Source organism: Neolamprologus multifasciatus, chromosome 2, assembly GCF_963576455.1.
Source record: "Neolamprologus multifasciatus chromosome 2, fNeoMul1.2, whole genome shotgun sequence".
In the NCBI taxonomy this organism is placed as follows: domain Eukaryota; kingdom Metazoa; phylum Chordata; class Actinopteri; order Cichliformes; family Cichlidae; genus Neolamprologus; species Neolamprologus multifasciatus.
In genome coordinates, this window is record NC_140440.1 from 9569265 (window position 1) to 9596609 (window position 27345).

The 27345-nt window shown below is 39.4% G+C and overlaps 1 protein-coding gene and 1 long non-coding RNA gene across 3 annotated transcripts in view; both read left to right on the top strand.

The window, feature by feature from the left end:
- fstl5 (follistatin-like 5) overlaps nucleotides 1-27345 on the top strand; it is a 200271-nt gene that overhangs the window by 125142 nt on the left and 47784 nt on the right. Inside the window, exons 7-9 of one of the 2 annotated variants that reach the window (XM_085178364.1) lie at nucleotides 4134-4300; nucleotides 8689-8703; nucleotides 12154-12274. In XM_085178364.1, the coding sequence (XP_085034490.1) occupies nucleotides 4134-4300; nucleotides 8689-8703; nucleotides 12154-12274 (303 nt within the window). The remainder of the gene's footprint in view (nucleotides 1-4133; nucleotides 4301-8688; nucleotides 8704-12153; nucleotides 12275-27345) is intronic. The other variant, XM_085178371.1, reaches the window with a different exon arrangement.
- On the top strand, nucleotides 12281-27143 carry LOC146523967 (uncharacterized). The gene is made up of 2 exons (XR_014877009.1): nucleotides 12281-15316; nucleotides 16255-27143. It is a non-coding gene; the product is annotated as an uncharacterized LOC146523967 (long non-coding RNA).

Genomic DNA, 27345 nt, shown 5'->3' on the forward strand with positions numbered 1-27345 from the left:
AGTGACACACACCCAAAAAACCCCAAAAAACTCTTGTGGAACATCTGAAAAGTAATAATTGGTGAACCTGGCAAAATGTCACCTTGTCTCTTAGATGCTGATAGCTTTAAAAACAGAAGCGATTCTTCCATTTTGACAACTTCTAAGTATTTAAGGTGAGTGACACGAGCTGGAGCTGCTGCTTCAGTTTTCATTGATATAGCCTGCAGTGTTCTTAAGAAAACACAATGAGGGTGCAATAGGTCAGGAGTTGCATCAGTAGCACTTATTTACAGGGTTGTGCACTATGAGTTCTGCTGTAATGTCCTCAGGCTCTTGAGAGAGAGTATATGGCAAACACGACCATTGCCACTGGGTCGTTGTGTGCCTGCAAACATCACAATGGAAACAGTTTTTTTGGCCTTCCTACACAATCTTTACTGTCTACCAACCCTGGTAGACAACTTTGTCTCATATCCTAAAATAAAGGGGGCGACATAAATTGTTATGTTAGCAGAAGTTATATGCTACCTGTGGCAGTGGATCCACTTTGCTGAAACATGAAGAAATACTGAAGAGGTGAGCTAAAGAGAGCAGTGCATCTGTAAGTTTCCCTTGTTGACCTGAAGTTGTCCGTGTACATCAACACTGCATAAAAAACATGTCTAATGAGCTGCTATAAAACTAGTTTTTGCTCCTAAATGTTTTTCCATTTCCCTTCAGTCATTATTATTTATTTCCATCCATGACAGCACTCATATCACCCCCGCTGACAACTGTTGTCATGTCTTTATTACATTCAAACAGTTCTTAATTAATCAAATGTGTTCCATCAAATGACTGTCATATTACGGTGTCCACAGGGGAGATGTTCCAATCGTTTATGAAGCTGGTTATTGCTTTTCATCTATCATTTTCACCATGCTTTTTCTAAATCAAAACAAGTGGCAGGTTTATTATTTATTTCCGTCTAAAAAAATACTGTCTGTGCTGGGCATCACATGACATTTTATCATTGACCAACAAAAGAGACTGACTAATGAGCAAATGTGTTTGCTTTTTAGTTTGAATGTTTTTTATGTTTTGTGTTCAAGATCATTTGTTATTAAGAAGGAAACACTTTAATTTTCATCTTCTAGGGGATTGTCGTGCTGACACACATAGTAATATAACAAAATAAAAACAATTATTAAGAAATCTAAAGTTTATCCTTCAAGTTTATCCTTCAAGCTTGGGTCCTCTACCAGAGGCCTGGAGCTTGAGGGTCCTGCACAGTCTGTTTTCCGATTCTTAAGACTGTGTGGTTCTGGACAGAGATCTCAGATGTTGTTCCTGGGTTCTGATGGAGCAGCTCGTCCAGTTTGGGCATCACTGCTCCCGTTTCCACAGAAACTACTGTTGCCTTCATCTTCTACATCTTTTCTATCTCCTCTCTCAGCCCTTGGTATACCTCTAGGTTTGCGAGTTCCATCTTCCTGAAGTTGTTATGACAGATTTAGCTGACCATGTCAGCTGGGTATTATAGCTACATGTATCACTATGGCCTTCTATTTGTCCACCACTACTGGTTGGTTAGCCATCACCAGTTTATTTACCTTTATCTGGAAGGCCCACCAGCTCTTAGCTTGGTCATTCACAACCACCCTATGGGGCGTATCCCATTTTGTGCGAGGAATTTCCAGGCCATGCTCCGCACAGATGTTCCCATATACTATGCCAGCCACTTGTTTATGGTGTTCTGGTTATATATGGACTTCGAGCATCTTGCTGTTATGTGCTGAATTGTTTCAGGGGCATCTTTGCACAGCCTTCACTTTGGGTCTTGGCTGCTGTGGTGGACCCCAGCCTCTATTGATCTTGCGTTGAGAGCTCATTCCTGTACTGGCATCATTAGGGCCTCTGTGCTGTCTTTCAGCCCAGTTTTGTCCAGCCATTGATAGGATTTTACGATATCAGCCACTTCGATCGTGGCGATCATGGCTCAAGAGTTGGGAGTTCGCCTTGTAATCGGAAGGTTGCCGGTTCGAGCCCCGGCTTGGACAGTCTTGGTCGTTGTGTCCTTGGGCAAGACACTTCACCTACCGCCTACTGGTGTTGGCCAGATGGCGCGATATGGCAGCCTCGCTTCTGTCAGTCTGCCCCAGGGCAGCTGTGGCTACAACTGTAGCTTGCCTCCACCAGTGTGTGAATGGGTGGATGACTGGGTGTGTAAAGCGCTTTGGGGTCCCTAGAGGGGACTAATAAAAGCGCTATACAAATACAGGCCATTTACCATTCTTCCATCTGCTGGTGGTACATGCCGTGCAGAAATCTGTCCTTCCATAATGGTTCCTTTTCTTGCTCTTATTTCTTGGGTTTTTGCTATCTGAGTTATTCTCTAAGCACATAGGTCCTCTTCCTGATGTAGCTAAGGAGTCTTTCATCTATCCAATGCATCTATTCGACACACACTAATGCAATAGCCTAATGGTATACGGGTCACTGACTCACTCCAATGAGCTATAGTGGTAGTCAGTGTTTTTTTAATCACTTTTTCATCAGTTGAATAAGAAAAAAAATTCTAGAAGAAACTGCAGCCTTATAAATTACAGCAGAGTTTGTTCAACACTTCACTAACAGTATAATCATTTAAACTTAGTTATTCTTCACTCAGAAGAAAGGGCTCTCATTAATCCTCTAATTTTGATGTAATCCTAGCAGTGATTTGCCTGGGCTTAAACAGGGTTTCATTGGGCCAAATGTGAGATTAGAAGTCTTAACTCAAAGCTTCCCACTGAAAAGAAGTACGAGTTTTCACGCGGTCTCAGTGTGATTAGCTTGGATCTAACGCGCTAGCCAAGTTCACAGTTCAAAGACACAACAAGTGGACCAAACACAGCAAATGAGTGAGAAGGTTAAAAAAAGCAATCAGCAGCCATTGGTAAAAGGGCCACGGGAGTCATGCTGTAATTGAAGGTGTTCTCATCCTCATTCTCTGGGCTGTGGCATGTGAACACTGTTGGATCTGCTCTTTCATTAGGTTTTGTATTTCATGCCCTTAGGAGCAGAACAAATTGAGTCTCTGTTTCCTTTTGCTCCATTGCTCATTACCCAAGAGAAAGATTAAAAGGCATTCTTTCACAGGCCACATTACATAATATCAGCAAAGAATGGTGGACTGTAAATTGTACTCGTTGTCTCTTCAAAATACTGGACGCACCAAGGCATTAAACAACTTCAGCTATGGTGACCTCTCGCCAAGCTACCCGATCTGACTTACTTGCAGTATTCCCTCTGTGTTGGTCTCATCATCATCAGAATGAGGTTTTAAACACTTTGGTGTACTGCAGAAATACTGAAGCGAGCAAAAAACTAACTCTGGTTGAGGTGAGGGGTTGTGTTTCTGTGGGGAACCTCTGTGCACATAGAGAATTTTTTTCTTTTCCTTTTTTTGATTTCAATGTTACTTTTATCAGAAAGTGTGTACTCCTGGGCTTTTACAACAGCATGGAGATGTTTTAAACTCTCAGAACACTGAGCATGTTAAAAATATTCCAGCTTTAAGTTACAAAGCACCACGCTTCAGTTGAGATTTTACTAGTCAGCCGAAGAGTAGTACTGGTGCCTCCCAAGAGTGTTAGGTTTGTTCTTTTAGCTAAAAAAGAAATACATAGTGGTGGACACAGACTCTGCAGAGAGGCTGACAAAGCAGAACTTCCATTAAAGTATCTTCACATAAATTATGCAAAGTATTTACAGAACGTTAAACTTAATTCCCTCTCATTACTGTGCAAAATGCAATAATTGTGCTGCCTCAGTGCATATTTAAAAAAAAGAAGTCTCTCCTGCTATAGCACAGTAGCAACTAATTGAGACACGCTTGTATTGTGTGTCTTATTTTTATGCTTTGTTTTTATGCTACAAGAAAGATGTGAGAAATCCATGAATTTTGAAACATCTCAGTGGGTAAATTGTGAGCCGTTAGAAGAATGAAAAGCCTGTGAGTACTCAATGCAGAAAAAATATAGGGTGACTGAGTTGAATCATATTTTTTACTGTTAGCCTCCGTGTTCATAGTTTAGAGAGGCCACTTTTACTCATAAGGTTAATTGTTTCAAAATCACAAATTGAGCCAAAGACAGTGACTCAAACTTTTCTGTTTATCCCATCAACAGATGCGTACCTGCTCACCCTTCCAGAGGACCAGAAAGTCAGCGTGACAACAGTAACGGTGGGCCAGAGTGCTGTGTTGACTTGTGCCATCACAGGTGAACGGAGACCTCCTATATTGTGGAAGAGAAACCATCAGTATCTGAACTCCTTGAACCTGGAAGACATCAATGTAAGAGCTACCTGTCAAAACTGCCTTTAATTTATTGTTTCTAAATAGATGCAATCTAGTTAGATGTGCATAGAACTTTGAATAGTTCTAATTATTGCATTTTCACAGCAGCAAGTCTCACCAATTTGCAGTTTTTGCAGGGCTGTCACTTTTTTTTTCCCTTTTGGAAAAAAAAATTACACAAAAAAAATCCCTCCTATATTTTCTTCTCATCATATTTCAGCTTTATTCTTTTGGCAGTGGCTTAGATCGTCAGCGCATTTTATTTGACTGTTGGCACTGGCTTTGTATTGTAGGCCTGACAGTAATCCGGAATGTCAGTTTGTGTTCCTGGTGTCTGTGTTTAGAGACTGCTGGGAGGGGCTGGGATTTCAGACAAAGACAAAAGATGAAGGGGGATACCGAAGGGGTTCAGCCCTAGAGGAAGGACCTACTTTTACAACTTGGTGAAAGACTGCGTGTGCGTATGTGTCGGCGTTTTAATCTGTATGCACGGCCCCAGACAGCCCTCTGTGTCACTTTCATCCACATCAAAAGGAGCACGGATACTTAACGTAGCGAGATACACAGAGAGGCACAGAGGCAGCTCCTTTGCTTTACCCTTTTCCTCTCCATGTGTCTGGGCTGACCAAGATGAGTGTGATACTGCTGTGCATAATTAAGTCAACACTGTCGAAGAAGATAAAGGGAAACCCAGCGAAGCCACTAATGTAACATTAAATCTTGATGACCCTTAAAATGAGTAAGAGGCGCCCAGCTGTCGCCAGTCATCCTTGGCACCATCAACTGGCTTTAAACTAGTGCGCTGGTGCTGGATGGACTTGATGTGCGACTATTATAGAAACCTGTGCCAACCCCATACGTAAGTTAGATTTTTTTCTCAAGAACGCTTGAGAGGATTTATGGAAGTGAAAAAAAGTGAAATGCAAGGTTTTGTAAGGTCAACCTGGACTTTGATCTTTTTCATATGTCTTTTTCAAGAACTGTTTTACTGCTTTGTTTTTTTGTTTTGTTTTTTTTGCAAGATTCAACAAAACCATTTTTTGTTTCATCTTCTTATTTTGCCTGAAGACACGGCAGAGTTCAGCATCTCAACGAGAGGTGGTCTTTGTCTGCTTTTCATGCACTGTCATCCGTTTCCACAGTGACCAGTATCAGATCTTGCCCAGGTGTAGTTTCAATTCAAATGTCAGCTAAGGAATGAAAGCTTCTGCTACTGAATGAGGTTCATTATGAAGAAATGCTTTCTCTGGAGTTCATCAATAGCTGGGAAAAATGACAGCATATAGACGAAGGAATAAAAATGACCTATTTTAAAACTGTTGGGCATTGCTATGATTTTACATCAGAACTTAGATGAAAAAAAAATCTCTCCACCTTTTCCACTACATTTTTTTTCCCATTATTGTGAGAGCGGGGAGGAGAACAGGCTGTGCTGGTAATCAGAGTTCTGCCTTTTGTGGTTTGCAAACGTCTTACTCTTAGAGAAAGCATCAAAATTTGATGTCCGTCCACAGAACTCAAGGTTTGAGTTGCACATCATGGAGAAAGCAGAGTTGAAAGAAGGCTTCAGCTAACAGTTTGCATTTTAATTAACCCTAACCCACTTTGGTACCCCCAGGGCTTCATAGTACTTGTGGTAAATGTTGACACATAAATTATACTCGCTATGCCTCTCGCTCTGTGGTACACGCAGCCTGTTGGGTTGATGCCAGTGCAGCTTCATGAAGTGAAACTGAGTTGGACAACTACAGGGACTAATCTGGCACTTCATACTGAGAGAACTTGATCTAGTCTGATCCTCGGGGTATGCGATTGTCAGATTAGATTTTTTTTGTTGGTACCTAAAAACGCCCAAGTTTACAACCTCTGCTGTTGCTCAGATTACCTCTTCACTTACACTAAACAGTGTCAGCAAGGCAATCAGCATGAAGCTAACAGCCTCTTGCTTTTTAACAGAATACTGTGTGAAAGCCACGCAGCATCAAGAGGAACTACCAGTGGAACAGGCGCAGCTCATTCCAGATTTATTTTTGGCCCTCAGACATTCAGTCAATCATTGTTGTTCTTTCCAGAGAGGAGAATGGATTTTGCCTGCATTTGGCATCCACAAGCCCTTTCCCAAATTGCCTTGCAGACACTTTCTGTATAATTGCTGTCTGTTAATATTTGCGAGCATCTGATGCCAGCCTTAATTGGAGTTATATTCCTGTGAGTACACGTGGGAGATTTATGCTGTGTAATCTCGCAGGCCCTCCCAATTTTAGAACGTTGTTATTTTAGATTTTTTTTTTTCTCTCAGATTTAGTGAATTGCACATTAATCCCAGCGGGGCGCTTGTATCCTGGAGTTCAATAGAGCCTCTCTGAATTTTGACAAAGCAGCTTACTGTAATTCCGTGAAGTTGACAGTTGCTGGCTATTGCATCATCATCCAAGGCTGTCAGTATTTCAATCCTCCCTGAGTGGCCAAGCCAAAGACACAGTTGTGTACTGTGCATGTCTCGGTGCAAGAGTTTGTGTGTGTACCTGCGTATTTGCTTTTGGGGATGATGACTCTTGGGTTTTGGCAAAAGTTCAGATGATGACATTTTTGTACTTTTTCAAAAGTTTTGAAAATCCATCTATTTAAAGGAGTATTTAGAAGGGATTTGTATACAGTATTTCTCAGCAGCTTTCAGAGTAGTACGTCCTACTTAAACTAGTGCTTTCACAATAGAAACATATCTCATTAGGACCAAAATCTTTGATCTGAATCATAAAAAACATGCATATGTTTAAAAATAGACATGTTTTGAAGACAGACACTAAAGCTTCAATAGGAGAAGATGAAACACAGGAAACAGCGTGAATAAGAAATAAGTGTTTCTTATTCTCCTTTCTGATCACATGCATTGAAGTCGGTATTTATCTGATATAATTCTTGCTGCTTCTAACAGATGATTCAATCAAGTCTTGTGATAATACATTTCAGATAATACATGAAATAACTGAAACTCAGTGTCCTGTTTTAAAATAGCTACATAAACATGTAATTTAACAAAGCAATCATATGGTCTGGAAGCTTAGCTCATATTCTGTAGTCTGTACTGGGTGACTTGCTGCCGTGTCAGTGTGCATTCAACAGACAGTTTGCTGAGAGAATAGCTGAAAGGCCAACTTATATCTCCTAAAGTGATGCCACAGTTAAACACTATGAAACAAGAAACAAATTGCAAAAATTGCAAATGTTCATATTTGAGACAAGTGCATTTATTATTTTTTACTAAGCCTTGATGATGCAAGAGTTAGCACTAGGGCAGGTTAATAACTCCCGATTTCCAGAAAGTTGATCGAGTTCATTTGGATGCAACATTTTCAGTGGTACAAATGTTTCATCACTCATCCAAGTGACTCCTTCAGTCTCGGCTGATTGCAGGTTTCCCCAGGCTTATCAACAGTACAGTTGCATAACGATCAAAACTACCACCACTGCATAACGATGAGTTACAAGATCCAAGAGAAAAGGAGGACACTCGCTGCCCAAGTGAAAAGCATTGTTGATGTCATATATGTCACGAGCGTTTGAAGAGTTGAGATGCATATTTTGAAAACTCTGTGTCTCTGTGGCTTTCAAACCCCAAATGCAATGCACAAGAAATGGTCCACCTCAAGCAAGCATCCGGTTCACAGCAGGATTACTGCGTGCTAGTGCCAAAAGCACTGAGGGAACCAAGTAACCACTGCTAAGTGGTTGCAACCAATCATCACTCTTTACACCTACATGCCAGTGGCCACTCTTTGAATGAAAGGATGAGGAAGGAATTCTGGTTTGAGCGGATATTTATGTAAAAGGAATGACCATCTCAGAGTTCAAGCAGTCTGTGATTTCAGCCATTCTCCAGTTCTCTGTGAGTAATGCTCATGGCCACTGATTAATGCTCATGACAATTTGCATATCAATGATAATTTTGATCATTTTGCAGTTGTACTGTTTATAAGACTGGGGAAACCTGCAGTCAGCTGAGACTGAAAAAGTCTGATGGATAAGAGATGAAATGTACCTAAATTACTGAGCACGTGCCAAGACAAATCTCCTGGTTGTGTGTATATATTCTCCCTGTCAATGTGTGGGGTTCTTCGATTTGCACCGGTTTTCTGTGCAAAGGCATGCTTGTTAGGTTAATTGGTGATTTTAAATTAGCCATTTTTCTCTGTCTGTTGCTCTGTGACTGGTGACCTAACTTCCGCCCCTTGACAGCTGGGCTATAGACCCCATTTGGATAAGTGGCTAAGAAAACGTTGGTACTTTATTATTTGCTTCCCTTTTTTGGTTTCAAATCCATCTCTTTCATAAATGCTTTGATTAGAAATGAACCTCTAAATCTTTGACTTCTGTTTTTCCTCCAGCAGATCCCGTCTCAGGTACGGTGGTTTTGGTTTTTGGTTTCACCAAACTGACATCAATTCACATTTTCTGTTATTTCATCCCAAAAAAAGCCCACAAAGCTGTAAAGTGCTGACAACAAATCATGTCTGTCAGATCAAGGATGGGACAAAAAAGTCTGAAAATATTACACATGAACTGTCATGCAAACCTTTATGGGACAGTTAAATCTAAAGAGGTAATCTGGCCAAAATAAAGGTGTTAAGCTAGTAGAAGATACTAGGATTATTAGCATAAGTAAGGTTGGAAAGCAAATTTTACATGCCTATTATACTTTCAGCTTATTGCTATTTTAAAGGGTAATATATTCCAATAAATACCTGGTAGTGGTCAGCCGTGCAGGTAGGTCTTTTATGTCACATTTAGAAATATGTCTCTCTGACATTTACAGCTTTTCCCGCTATGACAGAGGTGACTTGGATTTTGTTTGCAATGCGTGCAACATCAAAACAAATTAACTTCAGCAGCTGTATTTCTCTCCAGGAACTGTCTTCTTAAGTTAGAGAGTGAGCTCTGTGGATTAAGTCAATCCATTTCCAACATTTCCTTTCCTCTCAAAAGGCAATTCGAAGCAGTGAATCTGCAATGAAGCATTCATAGATAAGTCACCTACAAACATAAAAACAATCCAAATACAAAACTTTATATAAGGAGGAGTTGAAACAAAAAAGGGTTTCTAGGAAAACATGCACCTTTTTTAAATGTCAGTTTTGTTAGCTCAACAGATTAGTACCATTCACCTCCATTGTGCTGGGGCGCAGGAGTAATTACAACAGCTGAAATCTCGTAAACATAGGCACATAACACTGAAAATATTTGCATGGATATAAATACGCAGAGGCGAACAGCCTATTTTTAGCTGGATTGCAAAACATGTCCATCTTTGTTTACACTGGAGGGTATTTTTACTCAAAATGTTGTGTTCCTCTAACAAAGTTTCACGAGGCTGAGCTAGAAACGTCTTCAAAGGCCATTGTCTGAAATGCCTCATCATACCACAGGTTAGCTATTCAATGAGGTGGTTCTTCAGTGTCCTTTCAGAGGTGACTGGGCAGTGACAGCTTTATTAATTATAGTTTCTTGAGGACTATGGCCTATTTGTAAATCCACCTCTACCTGCCCTTGTCTCCTTTCCCTACGAGTAGTCCTACCCTTGCCTGTTTCGTGTGCTGGGTGCTGCTGATAGCTGAGGTTAGGGTGGTGAGGTGAGGTGGAGGAATCTTGTCGACAGCCTCCGCCGTGGCTCGTTCCACCCCTGTGAGTTTCATTTCTCCCCCCATTCATTTTTCATTTAAGAAGGTGACACAATATGCTCTGAGCCCAAGGGGCCAAAACGCACCATCGATTTCCCCTCATATTGTGGAGCTCTGATGCTTCACTCAGCCCGAGCCGTTACCAAGCTTGTACGTTAGATCGGAGCACACCGGGACGAACCGACAAACACGCAGTTTGCCTGTAAACACGAGGGCTGCCTGTCCTCGCTCATCTGCAGACATTTAAGGGTAAGCTGAATGTCAAGATGTAAAGCCGGCAGAGATGTGATCAAAATGTTAAAAGCTATTTAATGAGAAAAGGTACTTTTCTTCTTATGAACTCTTCTGATAGAGGGTTGTAATTAAGGCTGCGTCTTGACAATGCTGCGTTCAGTTATAATAAACCAGAAGCACTGAAGCAGAATCAAGGATATTCTTAAGAGCAAACGTTCACACTGCTAAAAGATATCTGAATGATTTTTTTTAAGCGTAGCAGCAATCAGAAGTGAACACGTTTTGGCATTTGGCCCTCATCAAGTTAGATGGCAATGGTGAAATCTCTAATGAAGGCAAAGTGCCGCAGCACGCTCATTTCTGAAAAGCCACTGTGCAACACAGTGTTATTGTAAGAACACGCACTTATTTAAGTAGTCCCAGAAGATTTATAATGTATTCGCTTGATTTAGATGATACGCTTGTTATATAATTCAATGTACGTTTATTTTTTCCTTCCAAATATAGAAGCAGATTCTAAATATGAATGTCTTCTTTTTAATAGTTACTACCTTAAAAAACTGTGTCAACAACCTGGAATTCAAGAGTGAAATTGCCAAACACAATAAATAGTTACACTAATACTAATGAATGAGTCAATAAATAGGAAATAAATAAATAATAGTCAACCATAATATCCCAGGTAACTTCCTGTGCATTAGCATTATTAGCATGTTAAGGTCAAAAGTAAACTTCTAAATTTCTTTCTCCTTTAGGGCTGTAAAAATGAGAAAAACACTTTTACTTTTCTTTCAAGCAGAAGAAGTATTTTTATTACTTTATATGAATCCAATGCAGAAAAAGAGCACCTCTTTAATTAATTTTTAGGAGTAGATTATTATATTACTCCAGGGCTCAACGTAGTACCAAAATGTATTATAGTAACTTGTGAAGATGACTTTTTATTGCAGTGTGATCTTACCAAGAGGGCAGACATTCACTCTTTGCCAGCACACCATCAATGGGCTCATTAGCTTTGGGGGCTTCTTTCTGTGCTGCAGCTTGAACAATTTATTCCTCTGCCTGCTTTGCTTCCATGTCCGGCACCGTTTTCTTTTCCTGTTCTCTGGCTTAATAACCACAACACAGCATGAATTAATCATGTTTCAGTTGGCTTTCAGAGATTGGTTTTGGTTTTGTTTCGCTTGAAATAAACCACATGAGCATTGCTTTGTGTATTTGTGGAACATGCATGGACACAAAGTGTTACTGTTTTGCCTTTTTCAAGGTCAGTTACATTTCAAATGAGTATCTTTTGTTATTTTTAATATTTCATTGTTTTTGTTTGTGAAACACTATGATTTTTGTCAGTGACCCCTGTTAGCACTAATGCCTCACAGTAAGAAGGGTCTGTGTTTGAATCCACTCTGTGTGGAAATTGCATTTATCAGTGGGAGGTACTCTAGCTCCCACAGTCCACAGATATGCACGAGGTTAGGTTAATTTGTGATTCTAAATTGACTGTAGATGTGAACGTGAATAACCTGTCCAGGGTGTACTTCTTACCCTATGACATCTGGTATAGCCGCACCACCGATGGATGGATGTGTAATTTCTACAGTAATCATCTGTCACCTCAGCTCCTTTCCATCAGATTTCTTCCACTGATTGGAAAAACTGAAAACAATTCTTCTTAACTGTGTTCTGTGGGACAAAATGGCTTCAACTTTTGACTTAGATTGATGGCCATTAGCTCAGCAATGTGCCTTTTTGGTTGTCATGTAGTAGTTTTAATTTCCTGTTCTATAAACGATTCTCATCTGCACGCCACAGGCTTGTTGCATTTCAACTGAAACGATTCATTTCAAGCTCTCAATGCCTAAAGCCAAAACTGCTGCTTCTGGTAGCTTTCTGTAAATGATAAAAGCTGTTATTTATTTATTTTCCTTCTATGTGTGGCAGGATTTTGGGGATGACGGTTCACTGTACTTCACCAAGGTCACCACTACCCACATGGGCAACTACACCTGTTATGCTGATGGATATGAAAAACTGTTTCAGACCCACACTCTTCAAGTGAACGGTAAGAGGCTTACACATACATTTGTAAAACAATAGCCCCTGTTTAATGCTAAGATTTAAATAATAGTGACAAAGTGGAAAAACATATTCTTGCCAGGTTTAAGGCAAACTTACATTTACTGTTAACATTTAGAGTTTTGTTATGATCTCACAATGGTCATTATAATCTCTTTGTCCCCACAGTCCCTTGTCACATTTGTGGTTGTATCCAGTCTTTGTTTATATTGCTCTCAAAAAGTCATAACCATAAGTATTTGAACATTCACCATTTTTGTGGGGTTTTTTGTCTTGTTTTTTTTTCTCTGTACGCAACCACCGTGGATTTTAAATCAAAAAACAGAGATGTGATTCAAGTGCAGACTCTCAGCTCTCTAACTCAAGGGGAATTTGCCTTGAAAAACTCCTGGGTTCCTTTTCCAGTATGCTTTGGGTCGTTATTCATTTGCACAGTCAAGTGCCGTCTAATCAGTTTTGCAGCTTTCGGCTGAATCTAAGCAGAGAGCCGTGCACACTTGAGAATTAATCATCCTTTTGCTGTTACCAGTCGCATCATCAATAAACACTAGTGACCCAGTTCCAGTTGCAGCCATGCCATATGGCATTAAGCTATGCCATAATACTACCTCTATTATGCTGGGCAAGGTTAGGGTATAGGGTTTAGGGGTAGGTTAGATCATGAGCTGTTCTAATCTGGCCTTTTTGTTGAGTGTAACCAGTGGTTTGCACCTCTTTGTAAACCCTCTGCAATTGCATTCATGAAGGCCTTGACAATGATACACCTCCCTGAGTGTGTTCTTGACTTGATTAGATTTTGTGAAGGCGTTTTTCTTGCCTCAGCATTTCTTTATGTTGAGAGATTAATTTGTAATGAAATAACAAGGGAACAGGTTGTACCTGGCTAGGAATCTGATTGTCAGTCAGTTGTCTAACTATTTTTGAGCCTCTGAAAATGGGAGGCTGTGTGTGAAAATAAGAATAATTCCTAGAAGAATAACTTGAATTAAAACTGAAAGTCTCTTCTTCAATCACATGTTCATTGTTTGAGTTAAAATCCACTGCAGTGTTGTACAAATCAAAATTGCAAAAATCGCTGTCCAAAAATGGACTTGTGGATTTGACTGTAGCGGTGCATTTAGAGCCAATAATGGGCTTTTAAAACAGCCTCTAAAGAGTAGAAAAGTAGAAATTCATTTCTGAGAAAATTGTTTTTTTTTCTAAGTATTTCTTCCTGGAACAGTCGTCCTTTAGAAAAATGTCCCTCTCCAAAATCACTTCAAAACAATCATTGTGTAGGGCACTCTTTATTAATGGAGACTGTAGGTAAATGGGTAAGTGGTAAAATATCATGCTGCTCTCAGGAATAGATACCTACATACTTACTGCTTAAAACTGCATGCCAGGTTCTGCTGTGGTGGGGATTTTTTTCTTAGCTGGTTCTATAAATTCATAATATCTCAAAACTTTTTGCTCCATAATTAATGGCAGGATAACATAAGGCAGATGTTTTTCATACCGCATGAGTGCATTATCCCAAAAGTAAAACGTAGTCTTAAGATGTAGTCACGCTAATACCAATTGATAGGAAAAAACTGTGGCAGACTGAAAGAGCTAGCTTTTTGTCTTATTGTTTAGCAGCCAGAGCGATTTCTCTAAAAGTTGGTTTGCACTATATGCTCAGGACTAAAATGCAAACAGCAACTACCTGGTGGTGGCATTGAACAGCTAAAGATTCAGACACTTCCCAGAGGAGACGTCAGTCCAGCAAACAGTGCTGAAATTAATATTTGACTATTGATCAGAATTGCAACTCTAAGACATTCTTACTTCTTACTTGTTGGTGTAATGCCTAACATGAGTAAATAAGCAACTGTTTGCAAACAAGTCTGCCTTATCCAGTAATGAGTTCATTAGATGTCTGTTGCATTTATAGCTTCTTCCTGCAGCCTCCGAGTGGCCATACAAATCAGTTATTGTGTATTTGTTATTTCTTTTGTCATTTTACTCGAATAAAAGGCCAAAAGACTGAATGCTAAAATCCAGTTTATACTCTAGTGAGAGCTCTGTCTGCCTCTGCTAGACTTATAAGTCTATTCTCAAAAATAAATCTTTGAAACTGGTGTGTTCCTCATACAAGGCTTTTCACGGCTCACAATGGGCGTTTGGGGGTGACTGTACACCTAAGCACAACTGGTTCAAGTATATTTAAGGCACACAGTCTGTGTTTCCTATCTTTAGATGTTTATGTATTTTTCTGCAACTTTTGGTCATTTCGTACAGAAAAAAAGTGTTTGGGCTTGAGTAAATTAACCCCCACTTAAAGTGAAATAAAAGCCATATTTCATATTCAGGGAAAACCCTGTAGTGATGATAGTATTGGCTTTTTGATGGTGCTAAACAAAAGTCACGTTGTTCAAATATTGTGTCAACAGGAAAAGTAGTACATAAAATTTAAGGAAAAGTTGACACATTTTTATTCCTTCAAGGAATTCTCATCATATCGATAAGCATGCTTTGTTTCAAGTAAGTGGCCTTCATCATAAATTTAAGAAAATGAAGGTCATGTCATTTATGTACTAAATGTTGGCAAGTGTCACGTAGTATCTTGATAGAAAAATTATTATCATGTAATAGAATAGAAGTGTAGCTTTTTGAATGTGAAAATCAGTAATTGATTGTGAAGAAAAATCCGCACTATCAGCTGATTAGTCTCCCAAGTGGCAGAGAATGCAAAACCAGACTACTTTTATGTTAACTGAGTACAATCCACCCAGGATGGTGCATATTGTATGCAAAGTCAGAGCAGCTGCATATTGCTGCAGGTGCAAATAAAAGAAGGTGCTGTTTGGTTCACAGAAGGCAGGCAAAAAAAAACAAACCAAAAAACAATTGGACGAGAGTGATGACGGAATTAATTTTGGCAGTGTGGGAAAGTGGAAGTTGAGTAAAGAACAGACTAGAAGCCCCAGTACCCAGGATTCCACACAAATGAGTAAAGACAGACCAGCCTTCTTGAATCATGACAATGATAAAGTGAAGCGAGGTGGTGTAATTCTAATTAGAGCAGGGCGATATGACCAAAAATATTTATCACGATATACATTTGAAAATTTGCGATAGCGATATAACTGACGATATAATTGACACTAGACAAAACACTTTACAACTCCACAACTTTATTAGTGCAAAAAAACCCATCAATGTATTTTCACTTAAACAAGCAGCTGTTTTTTATGTGCATTAAAGTTATATAAAAACGTAACAGTGCAAATGCAAATTCCTCGCTGACAGTTTAACCAAAAGGCATTTCCAGTGGAAATTGGCCGACATATCCTCAGCATAACCATGTATAATATCCACAAAACTTAAAAAGAGGTTATACACACACAATACGGTAATATTATGTTGAAGCACAGTACGTATCACTCCAGGCGCGAGGCGCCTGCCTAAAATAGCCGTATGCTCCGACAATCCATCAAGCGGTGTGGCTTCGTAGCTTAGCAAAGTCGTACTAAAACATTTGACAGATTTCCGAGCACCGTGTACGACATAAAATCGTTTCGAGGTCAGTAAACACAACCAGAGTTCATAGATAAGGCACACGGGATTATAAGGGACACTGTCGATTTTCAGAAAAATCAAAGGATTGATTTTAAGTGTGCCTTATTTTCCAAACAACGCGGTAATAACGACGGCCTGCTAGCATGCTCTACCAAAAATAGTGCTTTGTTGTGTATCTGACGGACGAAAGCTAAACTAGTTCCACACCACAGAAGTTGCAGCATTTTTACAAACCAGTTCTGCTTCATCCGTTTCATTTAACGATCCACTTTCTTTCTTCTCATTCTGCGTTGCCGTCATGTGCGTATGTAAACAAAGGCACTGCGCATGCGCGTTTTACCCATATTCTATCACGATATGTCATTTTCCTATTGTTGCCCAAAATTACACCGGTATTACCGTGAACGGTATGATATAGCCCAGCCCTAATTCTAATGACAGTTACTGATGGTCAAGGCTCTGTTATGTACGCTCTGTTGCTATGTTTTTAACCCTCTCAGGCTCAAATTAAACTTTTTGTTGCTAATGCACAACCAAGTCCTGCAGTGGTACTTCTGAGTAAAAAAAACTCATAAAATATGTATGTGGGGTAATCAGGTTGTTAGTTTTTAACTGTTGCAAATCGGCAACACCTGCCTTGAGAGGGTTAAACTTGTTCAGAGAAATAAAAATCATCGTTCAGTCCAGCAGGTGTCATTATGTAGAGTCCTGAGCTCCACTACATATCTCTCTGCAGCATTACTCTCGATAGATTGCCCCACCTCGGTGGAGGATTTACATGTTCAGGTCCAGTGAAATACAGAATGGCTGTAGGGCCATGCTTGGCTAACTGATCGTTTCATTCTCACAGATTTATTTTTTATTATTTTGTGCACTGCAACCCTTTTTAGAGTATTCTCCTTTTATTTGTGCACTAGTCGATGTGATCTCACGTTCATTTAGAACTAATACCAGTTCAGTATATTATCTACTTTTTACTAATTGGTTTGGGAGAGTCAGTACAGGGAATAACAGTGCAAAGACTGACACAGGAGCAGTAAAGAGAGGACAAAGGTGAAGAGGGCAAGTTTGTGTGAATGAGACACTTCTCTTCCATACTGCTCCTAATGAGCTGAATGTATTAAAAAAAAAAATCACAATGTGTCTGTGCGGAAAGCTCAAGATCTTCATTACTTTTGACAGACACTCGGCTCATTATCATTCTTCTAAAAGATTACTTTGAGGTTAATTGCAAAGAAACACAGGCCCTAATAAACCCAGTATTGTGTAAATGGAAAATGGGGACCCTCGTGAGGCCGGTGACTTTTGGTTGTAATTAATACTCTAACTTCCACATGACCTTTTTACTGAAGACTATGAGTTTCACATGCTTAGTCTGGGTGAAGCCTCAGAGGACCTGCTATCATCCTGCCATGGCTACTGAGCTTTTCGAAAACTCAATTAAAAAACAGCTGAAATAGGGTAATCCTGGAGAAGTGGATTCAGAATGCTGTCCGTCACTCTTGGGGCCGCAAGAGAATGGCAAGATATACATTTAGAGTTTTATTCTGAGCAGCTAATGAAATTTAGACTGGACGTACATTTAGGGGAACTTTTTGATTTCCCAGTGAAGACGTCTGAGAGCAGAGAGGTTTTATATTGTAAGCTGAGTGCAAAGTGTGGAAGATCATTAAGAAGTTTTGGTTTTGATCCCTTTTTACCCACACAAACTGACTCATCAAAATGTCCCTCATGGATTTTATACTAGCATCTCATCTATTGTCCGCGTGCTTTTATTGACAGCTAGCTGCCTCCTATTGTTCACCCCATCTTAATGAAGACACTGCAATGCTATCTTCAGTGTACACTATTATCCTCGAGGTGTTTATTTTGTCGTGATTATTTGTTGTTGTAACTCTGTTGTGCCGGCTCTTTTTTTTGTCTTCCTTTCTTTCTGTTTTGCGGTGACCCCACTTTACCCACATGAATCAATAGAGCTGAATCTCATTTATACTGTGGCTGCAAAGTTTGCCCACTCTCCCAGGCACTTAAGCAGAAAACAAATTGTTGTTTGGGGTAAATTAACGAAAGTCTTGGTTGAATCGTCAAACACACCAACCAATTTTCCTCCTGGAAAAATACATTTTGTTTCCCTCTCTACAAAGCTGCTTTCATTCTGGAAAAAAATTATTTCAAAACATATGTATTTTTGAATTGTTAAATGTGAAAGGTAGTATCTTTTGTCAAAAGTTGGCATGTGCATTTTGTGTATGAATGGTTTTTACTTTTATCCAAGAATGAATTGATGATACCATCTAACATTGTTGTTTATGTGCCCTGTGACCCCTGGAAGTCATGTTGTTGGGGGTTAAGAGCTCGTGGTAGGGTGTACGGTACGAAAGGGAGGGCGCACTAATGGGGATTCAGAGACCTGCTGAACCTAACATATACTCATGGGGTCTTGTTATGAACCCTGAGGTTAGCTATAGGTGGTAGGTGTGGTGTGAATCTTGGTGCGCTAATCCCTTGCTCCAAAATAGCCCCTCGGGGCCTGAAAGAAGTCATATTTCTGAGAAATAGAGCTAGAGGTGGAGCTTAACCCATGAGAGCTTACCTATGTAGAAGCTCAGGAAGCATAAACCTTGACTGAAACTAGATTGTCTGTTTTTCCGCTGTTGCTCTTTGGATGTGTGAATACTTACAAGCCCCTAGCTGAATGCTGCTGTGTTGGAGTTTTTCCTAGAGAACCAGTGGGTTGCCCACACACTGCTGGATTTTGATGAGAGAAAAGGGTCTGAGTGTTGCTGTGCGTAGGTGCTGAAGAGCAGTTCAGACAGAGCGTACAGACGTGTAGATTTGGAGTGTCTGGTTGGGGGTTTTAGGGGGTTTTTACTTGTAGAAGTTATGGTTCTGTCAAACGGATACAAGTAACCAGATGCACAAAATATCAGAGGGAGAGTGTAGTTAGGAAAAATGAGCTATTTCATGTATACCAGAGTGTTGTGTGAGTCTTTTGTCTTTTCGGCAATCATTTGGCCAAGAACTATACATGTTGGACATTTAGTCGTAGTTCTTAAATCTATATAATAACACGGATGTTTTTATTGTGGGTACATTAAACACATAAACCATAGACCTTTAATCAAAAAGGAAATAGCTACTGTAATATAGTCAAAGGAGCTTGCAAAGAAAAGCGTCTGGACTTCTTTAAGTTACTTGAAGACGTTTCACCTCTCATCCGAGAAGCTTCTTCAGTTCTAAGGTCAAATGGTGGAGAGTCCCAGATATAAACCTAGTGGGAGTGTCCCCCCACAGAGGGACAAAAGGACCCCCTGATGATCCTCTAATCGCCTGACCTCAGGTCAGGTACATCCTGGGCCATCTGACCTCAGGAATTCGCATGATAAGGTGGGGCCAAGGTTTCACAATGAACTCACCCGAAACCCAGGCTGATTGGGACCCACACCCAGTTTCACACCTTGGCTCAGGCGATTAGAGGATCATCAGGGGGTCCTTTTGTCCCTCTGTGGGGGGAAACTCCCACTAGGTTTATATCTGGGACCCTCCACCATTTGACCTTAGAACTGAAGAAGCTTCTCGGATGAGAGGTGAAACGTCTTCAAGTAACTTAAAGAAGTCCAGACGCTTTTCTTTGCAAGCTCCTTTGACTACGATGACCTGGATGACTGAGAACCTTCACAGACATACTGTAATATAACACATTGATATGTGGACATCTTTTTAAAGGCTTAAGACTGTTATGGTGCATTCAATAACTTTGAGCCATATACAGTTTAAATATGCTTGTTTCTTAGCTGACACTGGATGTATGGATGTTGCCATACTTCAAACTTTTAGTGAACTCAGCGAGACAGCATATGAGAGCTGTACAGAAAAAATGCACATGCTGAACAAGTTAAGTTATAAACTTACACATTTAGTTATCTGTGACATTTCTGAACACTAAATCTATGAAAATGATGGCTGGAACAAGCTGGTCCAAGGCTGTTTAAAATGTCCCACGAGCCTAACTTTAAGTATCTTGGGCTGAGACATGACTGTTCAGCGCTTCTTTTAAGTATTTTTTGTTTCAAAATAAAAGCTTCTGGTACAAATTACAGTAAATAAAATAGCAAAACAGGTGTCATTCATATCAGCTATTTGCATTTTACTAGAACTGAATTTATAATCAACGAACGATTACAACTATTATAACTCTAGTTGTATCTTACCACAGAAAAAAAGAAAACCCAAAACATCTGTTCTTTTTTAGTTTCTTTGTTTTTGCTTTCTATTGTTATGTTCAGCAGGTGCCCTGTGGACCAAATTCCCCTCATTTAAATTGTATTATTTAAATTCCTTGTTGGAAATAATGAATCAGATAGAAAACACACAATGAATGAGGAAAAAGTAGCCCAGCCCCTGTGCACACGTACGCTCATTACTGTTTTTGAGACAGAAAAAAAAAAGCATATAAACACAGCATCGTGGTATTCCTTAGAGATCCATTATACTTAATTTCCATTCCAGATCTTTTTTTTAATAACACTCCTAGCAGTCTTACTTTTGTTTTACCCTTGGAAAGGACTTTTTCAATCGCTTTGTGATTTTTCACATAGTGCACTGGATTCAGGCTCTGGACCAAACTGTTTTCTGAGCTTGATTACTTCCACATATCGATGGGAGGCATGCAGGTGAAAGAGTAATCACAACCGAGAGAGAGAAAGCTTTCATCGTGGTGTGCATATTTGTCCTGGTGTGTGGCTGTGGATGTGTGTGGACAGTATTTCAAGGTGGTGTATGAGTCGGTGTCATAGGGAGATGTACAGAGGCTCATGTGTGCTATTACGAGCGTGTGTGTCTGTGTGTGTTTAATAGCAGGAGCCACAAGTTCAATTTGACTGAAGTTCTGTACCAAGACTGCCAGGCTTAGTTGGAAATCTCCCAGTCGTGTGATGGTGAAGTGGTCTCCTGCCATGGTGTTTGCGTGCTCCACGCTTGTTTGTGTATGTGTGTCTCTGCACGCCTGCTCATCTTCTGGAGCGCCATGGCCGACGGGAGCCTTGCTGAGTGATTGACGACTGGCTGGGGAGCTTTATGATGGAGCTGTCAGCCCTGCTGTGTCGCATTCTCCTGGCAGTGGCTCTCCTGACACTCTCAGAAACACATCAGAATGCAACTTTTCTCACATCTTGTCTGAATTGAGTTTTGAGTGGAAAAATCCCCCTGCTTGCCTCGCTCTTTTCGTTTTCACGAATGTCTGGGCAAAGAAAATGGTGATTTGCACGCAGGAATCAAGTACGTGCATATGCATTGATGGACTGTGTGAGAGAGGGCTTTTCGAAAGGATGAGTGTACACTTTCTGTTGTTTTGGGGACTCTGGTGAAAGAGTTGGATTTACTGTGAGAGAAGGCAGGCTTTGTCAAAAGTCTTTAAGTTACATTTTGTGTCATTAAATATCACTCTATCAGAGTAGCTATACTGTCAAAGCATATTGTCAGGCTTTCAGCTGACATAATCATTGGCAACAAACAAAGGTGTCAGAAAGTAACAGCTAACAAACAGCAGTTGTGTCTTCAGAAACACCCAGTGCTCTCAACATCAAATAAACTGTGTTAATTTCATTTAAAACTACATTTAAAACAAAATACAACTCTGATATTCTCTTTCTTTTTTTTAAAAAAAGAGAGAAAATCTCTCTACACGCATAATTTAAACAAAAAAAGAGACATTTTAACCATAACCAGTATATAGCAAATGTATAGTCAGATTTTCTTAAGCAGAAATTTTGTTTACGCTCCACAAGAATGATTCTAAGTCCTACTGATTGAAATGATGGCGGTCAACAAATATTAATTGTTGCACTAGAGAAGCTATTGATACTGTAACACTGTTTTAACTATTCATTTAAATAATAAGTAAAATAGACGTAACATTGTCACCATAACGATCTTTTGCATCGGCAGCATTTATTTTTCTGTTCCGTACAAATCCTCGGAAGCTCAGCATTTCCAGTGCACAGCTCGCTGCACTCTTGGCACTCTGAGTTGAAAAGTGTGATTTTAGGAACATGGCCATACTCAAGACGTGGATGTTTTGTAACCAGAAAAGAATAAACACTCAAGTGTGTAGAAGTGCTCTAAAAAAATGGGTCATGGGTGCGTCCGATGCAAAATCCAATGCGTGTGGACACAGAGCCTAATTGATGGAATTGAGCAATTAGATGGCACACCTGGTATCATTGCCTGTTGCTTTGTAAGCACATCCAATTATTCCTGGCGACAATTTTAAAGCCAAAAGCTCAAAGCTACATATGCTCTCATGCCTCTACTCTTTTTAACAGGGGAACTCCTCTTTTCAGGTATCTTTGGTGTTTTGCTGGAATGGTAACACTGGGAGAAAACTGGGTACAAGATGCCAAAATAGTCCCCTGGGCACTTATTAAACTGTAAACGAATGTGCTGTAATACTTTACTTTAAATGATTATATTAGTTTAAAAGTTTCACCCATTAAACTCATAAAAACCCACACACACATACACACATGCACAAACACACGTTGTAGTTAATTGCTATTCGTAGCAAACAGCGCTTCTCCTAAACTAACAATTATCCGAATTCTCCCGATAATATTAGCTAAATTTGTTTTGAACTTAATTACATACATTAAGTATGACTTTCAGTTATTGCAGTGCCACAATTCAACATTTCAATTTGCTCTCATCCAACTCCGCACAAAGCTTTCCCTCTTTTTTCTAATTTAATAGATCTGCACGGTTGGCTCACCACATTTTAATTAATTCATTCTTCCTCAGGTGGGAATTAAATAACTTGGTGGACTTATCGAACGCTACCAGTGACCGTAGGGCAGGATGGGCTTTCTCCCCCACATTCGCACAGTCACATGGGGAATTCACTGACATGAGCTTTTTCTGAAATAATAGGCCTTTAACTAAGCACTGACCTTTATTGGGCTCTGTGGGCAGCCACTGGGAATTATGGCAACATTGATAGAACTTGGCACCTCCTACGCAGGTTTCAGCCCCCCACACCTGCTTTTTAGCTCAGAGTAATAACTGTAGGCTGTAAATGATAGACAGCAGTCAGATTTTTGCAGTCATGATGCATAAGCTGTATATTTGACAGTGTAATTTGCAAGAGGAAATGCACTGCTCTGCTATTTGAATAGCTTTTCTGGTCTAAAGAAGAGGTGAGAGCTGATATCCCCCATTGCTAAATATGACTTATGACAGGTAGAAATCCCATTTTTATTAATACTTATTCATACTGATATATCCTCAAAAACTTTAGTATTAGAAATCTGACACAATGCTGCAAAGTCACAGTATTCTCCTTTTTATTATATCATGCAGTGTTTTCAAACGTTATTTAAGTACTGCACTACAGCACATGTAATTTTATTGCAAACATCGTTTAGAAGTTGTTTGGAATTTGAAACTATTGCCACAAAGTCAAAGTTTCCACGACCAAGAATAAACACTAAATCTCTTTTTAAACAATAACTTTCTGAAAAGACAAAACCTAAACATCTGCAGCCCAGATGCAGTTGATCCAGCTCAGGATTTGGGAATTTTTAGATATAGCACAATGAAACATTTTGCATCATATGTTCACAAATGCATATTGGAATAATACAAGGACAACTGGAAGACAGTGTATCAACATTCTCAAATAAAATATCCCCAAATAATTTGGATACAAATCTTAACAATTCATGCATGGGGGGAATTTTCAGCCTTACGTAACCTCAACCTGCTCTTACATAGTTAATTATGTATTTATGTTGTGCTGAACACCTTCATGAATAAAAAAGTTGGAAAAACTAGGCTAGGTTACAGAAATTTTGGCAGGCAGTGATTCCTTCCCATCACAGATGTTTAGTTGAACTAGGTCCATGAAACCAACAGAGGACCCACTTACATGGAACTGCTGGTCTGCCTGCACAAGCCGCTGTATACCCATTCACAGCACTGATTAGTCCCACTCTTACTTACTGTGTAATAGCACTTGTACATGCTGAAAACATACTTTGACTGTAACCTGCTGGACTCCTGTAGTGTTGTTACCAGCTATGATTAGATCGTAGTTCAGAGACCTCCAGCTGAAAGCGCCAACCAGTTCCACCTTCTGAAATCACACAAGCAATTTACTCAAAAATTGGATGAGATGTGAGCGCAATCTCATCCTATCCACTTTCCATCAGTCTCAATAGTATCAGAAGATATCTCTATATAGTGTATTGGCCTTAGCAAAAGACCATCCTGATCACAACCTGGCTTTCAACACCTGTTTCAGACTGAGAGTGAAGACTAAAAAAATGTGATCACATCACATTTGGTATCTTTGAAATCACATTAAAATAGCAAAAATGAATTTTACTAGTATTTTTTAATACAAATTTATTTATAATCCTATTTTAATTCTTAAAAATGATGAAAATGATAAAGGAATAATAGTTGTAAAGTTGAAAAAAAGTGGAGTTAAAGCTTTATTGTATCAAAAAAGAGATGAAACATATGACACACTTTGATGACTCAAAACTTAAAACCTAAAATAAGACAAAGAGCTACTGTGTCTGATCTCCTCAGACAGCTCGTTCCAGAGTTGGAGCGCCTGGCCTATAAAGGCTCAAAGCCTCCACCTTTGAATTTCAAAAAATATCTGTGCTGTACATCTCAGGGTGTATTAAGGCTTATAAAGGTATTTTATGCTGTAAATCTAATAAATGTCTGTCTATCAGAGACTATAAAATTAAACTACATGGAGAATGTAAATTACATTTTTATTGGTTTGAGTAGTCTTATAGCAGCTTTATTGAACTGTTTAAGCATATATATTTTATACCAGCTAAGACAGAAATAATGATATTATTGGTTAATTTTCCAAAAGCATAAATTACAGTATTAACGTGTGGATTTGTTTATTAAACCATCACTAAACCTTTGTGAAGCAGCTGATGGAGCTACATTAATGTATTTTTTTTTCCTTTTTCCTTCACAGTCTTTAGCACTACTTTCAGCTATCAGTAAAATACCACTGAGTGCCTAATGTCATTTTCTTCAAGTCCCCAATTTTTGCAAATGTAATTAACAAGAAAATCCTGTTGGGTCTGGGCCAGTAGAAAGCATCATCAAGCAAGCAGCATTTAGAATACATTTGCATTTGTACTTCTATGATGTACTTTAAAGAGCTTACGCTTAACTAAGTGACATTATTGCACTATGAGTAAAAAAAAAAAGAGTGTTAATGCCTTCAAATCAGAGATGTGGGATCCACTTCCCCAAACCTGGCCTGAGTGGGAGTCTGTGAAACCTCAGTCGTTTTCAAATTTATGCTGGTAGACCTTGTGATTCACAGGCATTTACACATTTTATTCTTCACCCCTCTCTTACTTTTCGTTTTTGTTGCCAGGGTTTGGACTTGTGCCTTTCATGGCTCCAGAGGTCTCACCAGACTTTATCCTTTCGTTTTAGACCCTTGCATTTCTCTGCAGTAGTCGCAGATGGGAGGATGAGAATGGTATCTATCTATCATTGCTTTTTCCTCGAGAACCTACCAATGCGGGAGGCAAAGGCTTTAACTGACATGGCTCCAGACCACCATGGCCTGGTCTTAATGTCTACTTGGGATTCTGTAGGTGACAAGTCCTCCACTTATAAAAAGCACTCTGTGTCATAGTAAGCTGCTTTTCTATCTAGTCGTCCATCTTTCTGTGACCTCAGGATGTCACAGAGCAACTCCTGCCTCAGACATCCATACCTGCCCGCTTCCACAGCCCTGTTAGCTGTTATTTTCTTAGGTTTTTAAAAGCCTTGATGATCCTTTTTTTCTTCTTTTAATTCCAACACACTAATTAACACAGCTTTGTCAGACTGCCTGAGAGGTTTTTAATGATGGGATACTCAGGGGAACCTGGCTGATCCATGCTTGCGCTATACAGCTGTTGATTAATGGGTTGTTGTTGTGGGCCAGGAACATGCCATTTTTGTCATGACCCTCTTTCTTTAACACCTCCACACAAAAAATACATCCCGCCACTCAGTCTAATATGCACTAGTAGAAAAATCTATAAAGAAATTTAACATCTAATAATTTAACTACAATGAATTCAGGTTAACAGTGAGAAACACAGTAAGAGCACTGTGAGGAAATACTGCCCATACAGTGGCTTCATTTACGTTTTCTAATACTAAAATCCATTCTATTTATTCAAATCATCATTTCATACTTCACAGTGATTAAATTTACACTCGCAATGACAATGATATGACAATGACATTAGCACTGTACATAAAGAAACCTGGTTAATTAGATCCTTCTCTTGTGCTTGATGTATTAGCTATGCAATGCGTTCCCCCTTCATATGATTTGTAGTTATTTTAAAATTATTTATTAATTTATCAAAATAATTTTAATAAATGCCACCTGAAGTATTATAACTCAGAAAGATAAAGGTTGCAAGCTTCTGAAACCTAATATGATGCCAGACATAACTTGGTATTTCAAAATGTCAATTATAATCTCACTGCAGGTGTGTTTGTACACACTTTACAAAGTATTACAAAGCTGGACTATTAAATTCTATATTGATGCTAGATGGGAAATAATACCTTACAAATAAAATTATATATATATATATATATATAGCTTGGCCATGGCCATGCTTGAAACCTAATCCCCCGTAGCCGATTACCAAGATTACGTGAAGTACCCTCAGTTTGTAGCATTTGTGCTTTTTGTCTGACAAGCGTCTGCTTCCACTTGTCTTTGCACTAGGATGATGTCGGAGTAGTGCATATTGCACTACACAATCATATTGTGTTGTGTTGTGTTGTGTTCCCACTCAGTGTTGGTCAAGTTACTTGAAAAAAGTAATCAGTAACTAATTACTGATGACGAAGATGATTACTTCCCCCAAAAAGTAATCCCGTTAATTTACTGATTACTTATTTTCAAAAGTAATTAATTACTTAGTTATTTAGTTACTTTTTAAAAACACGATTTACAACCTGAATAGGTGATAAAGCGATAGATCTTTCAGCCCAATTCTACTTTTTCTACATATTTTTTTTTGTGTGTGTTTACACCCAGTCTTTCAAATAGATGCAAGTAAAACACAGCAGAAAATAAATAAAGTCAAAGACTAGTGGTCCTTGTGCTCTATTTTCACCTGTACAGCAGGAGTAGGGTAGGTGGAGGTTTACCCTGGTGCAGGTGTGCCGCAGCGGTCAGTTGAAGAATCCGCGAGTTTCTCTGTGAATTTCCCATTACGTCGTAGCGCACTCGGTGCTTGCTTGGAAGTTTAGGGGGTTTTTTTTCGCTGTAAAAAGAAGTTTTCTTCCCATGCACAACGGACACTAATATTTTTGTCACTTTTTATGGAATCAAACTCAAAGTAAGGTCAGTACTTCCACGCTTTAAACGCTGCACGCTCATACTCTCTCCCGCACTCGATATATTAGCCATTGTTGATCTGCACACAGCTGTTGTCACGAATGTCGCACTCGCTTACG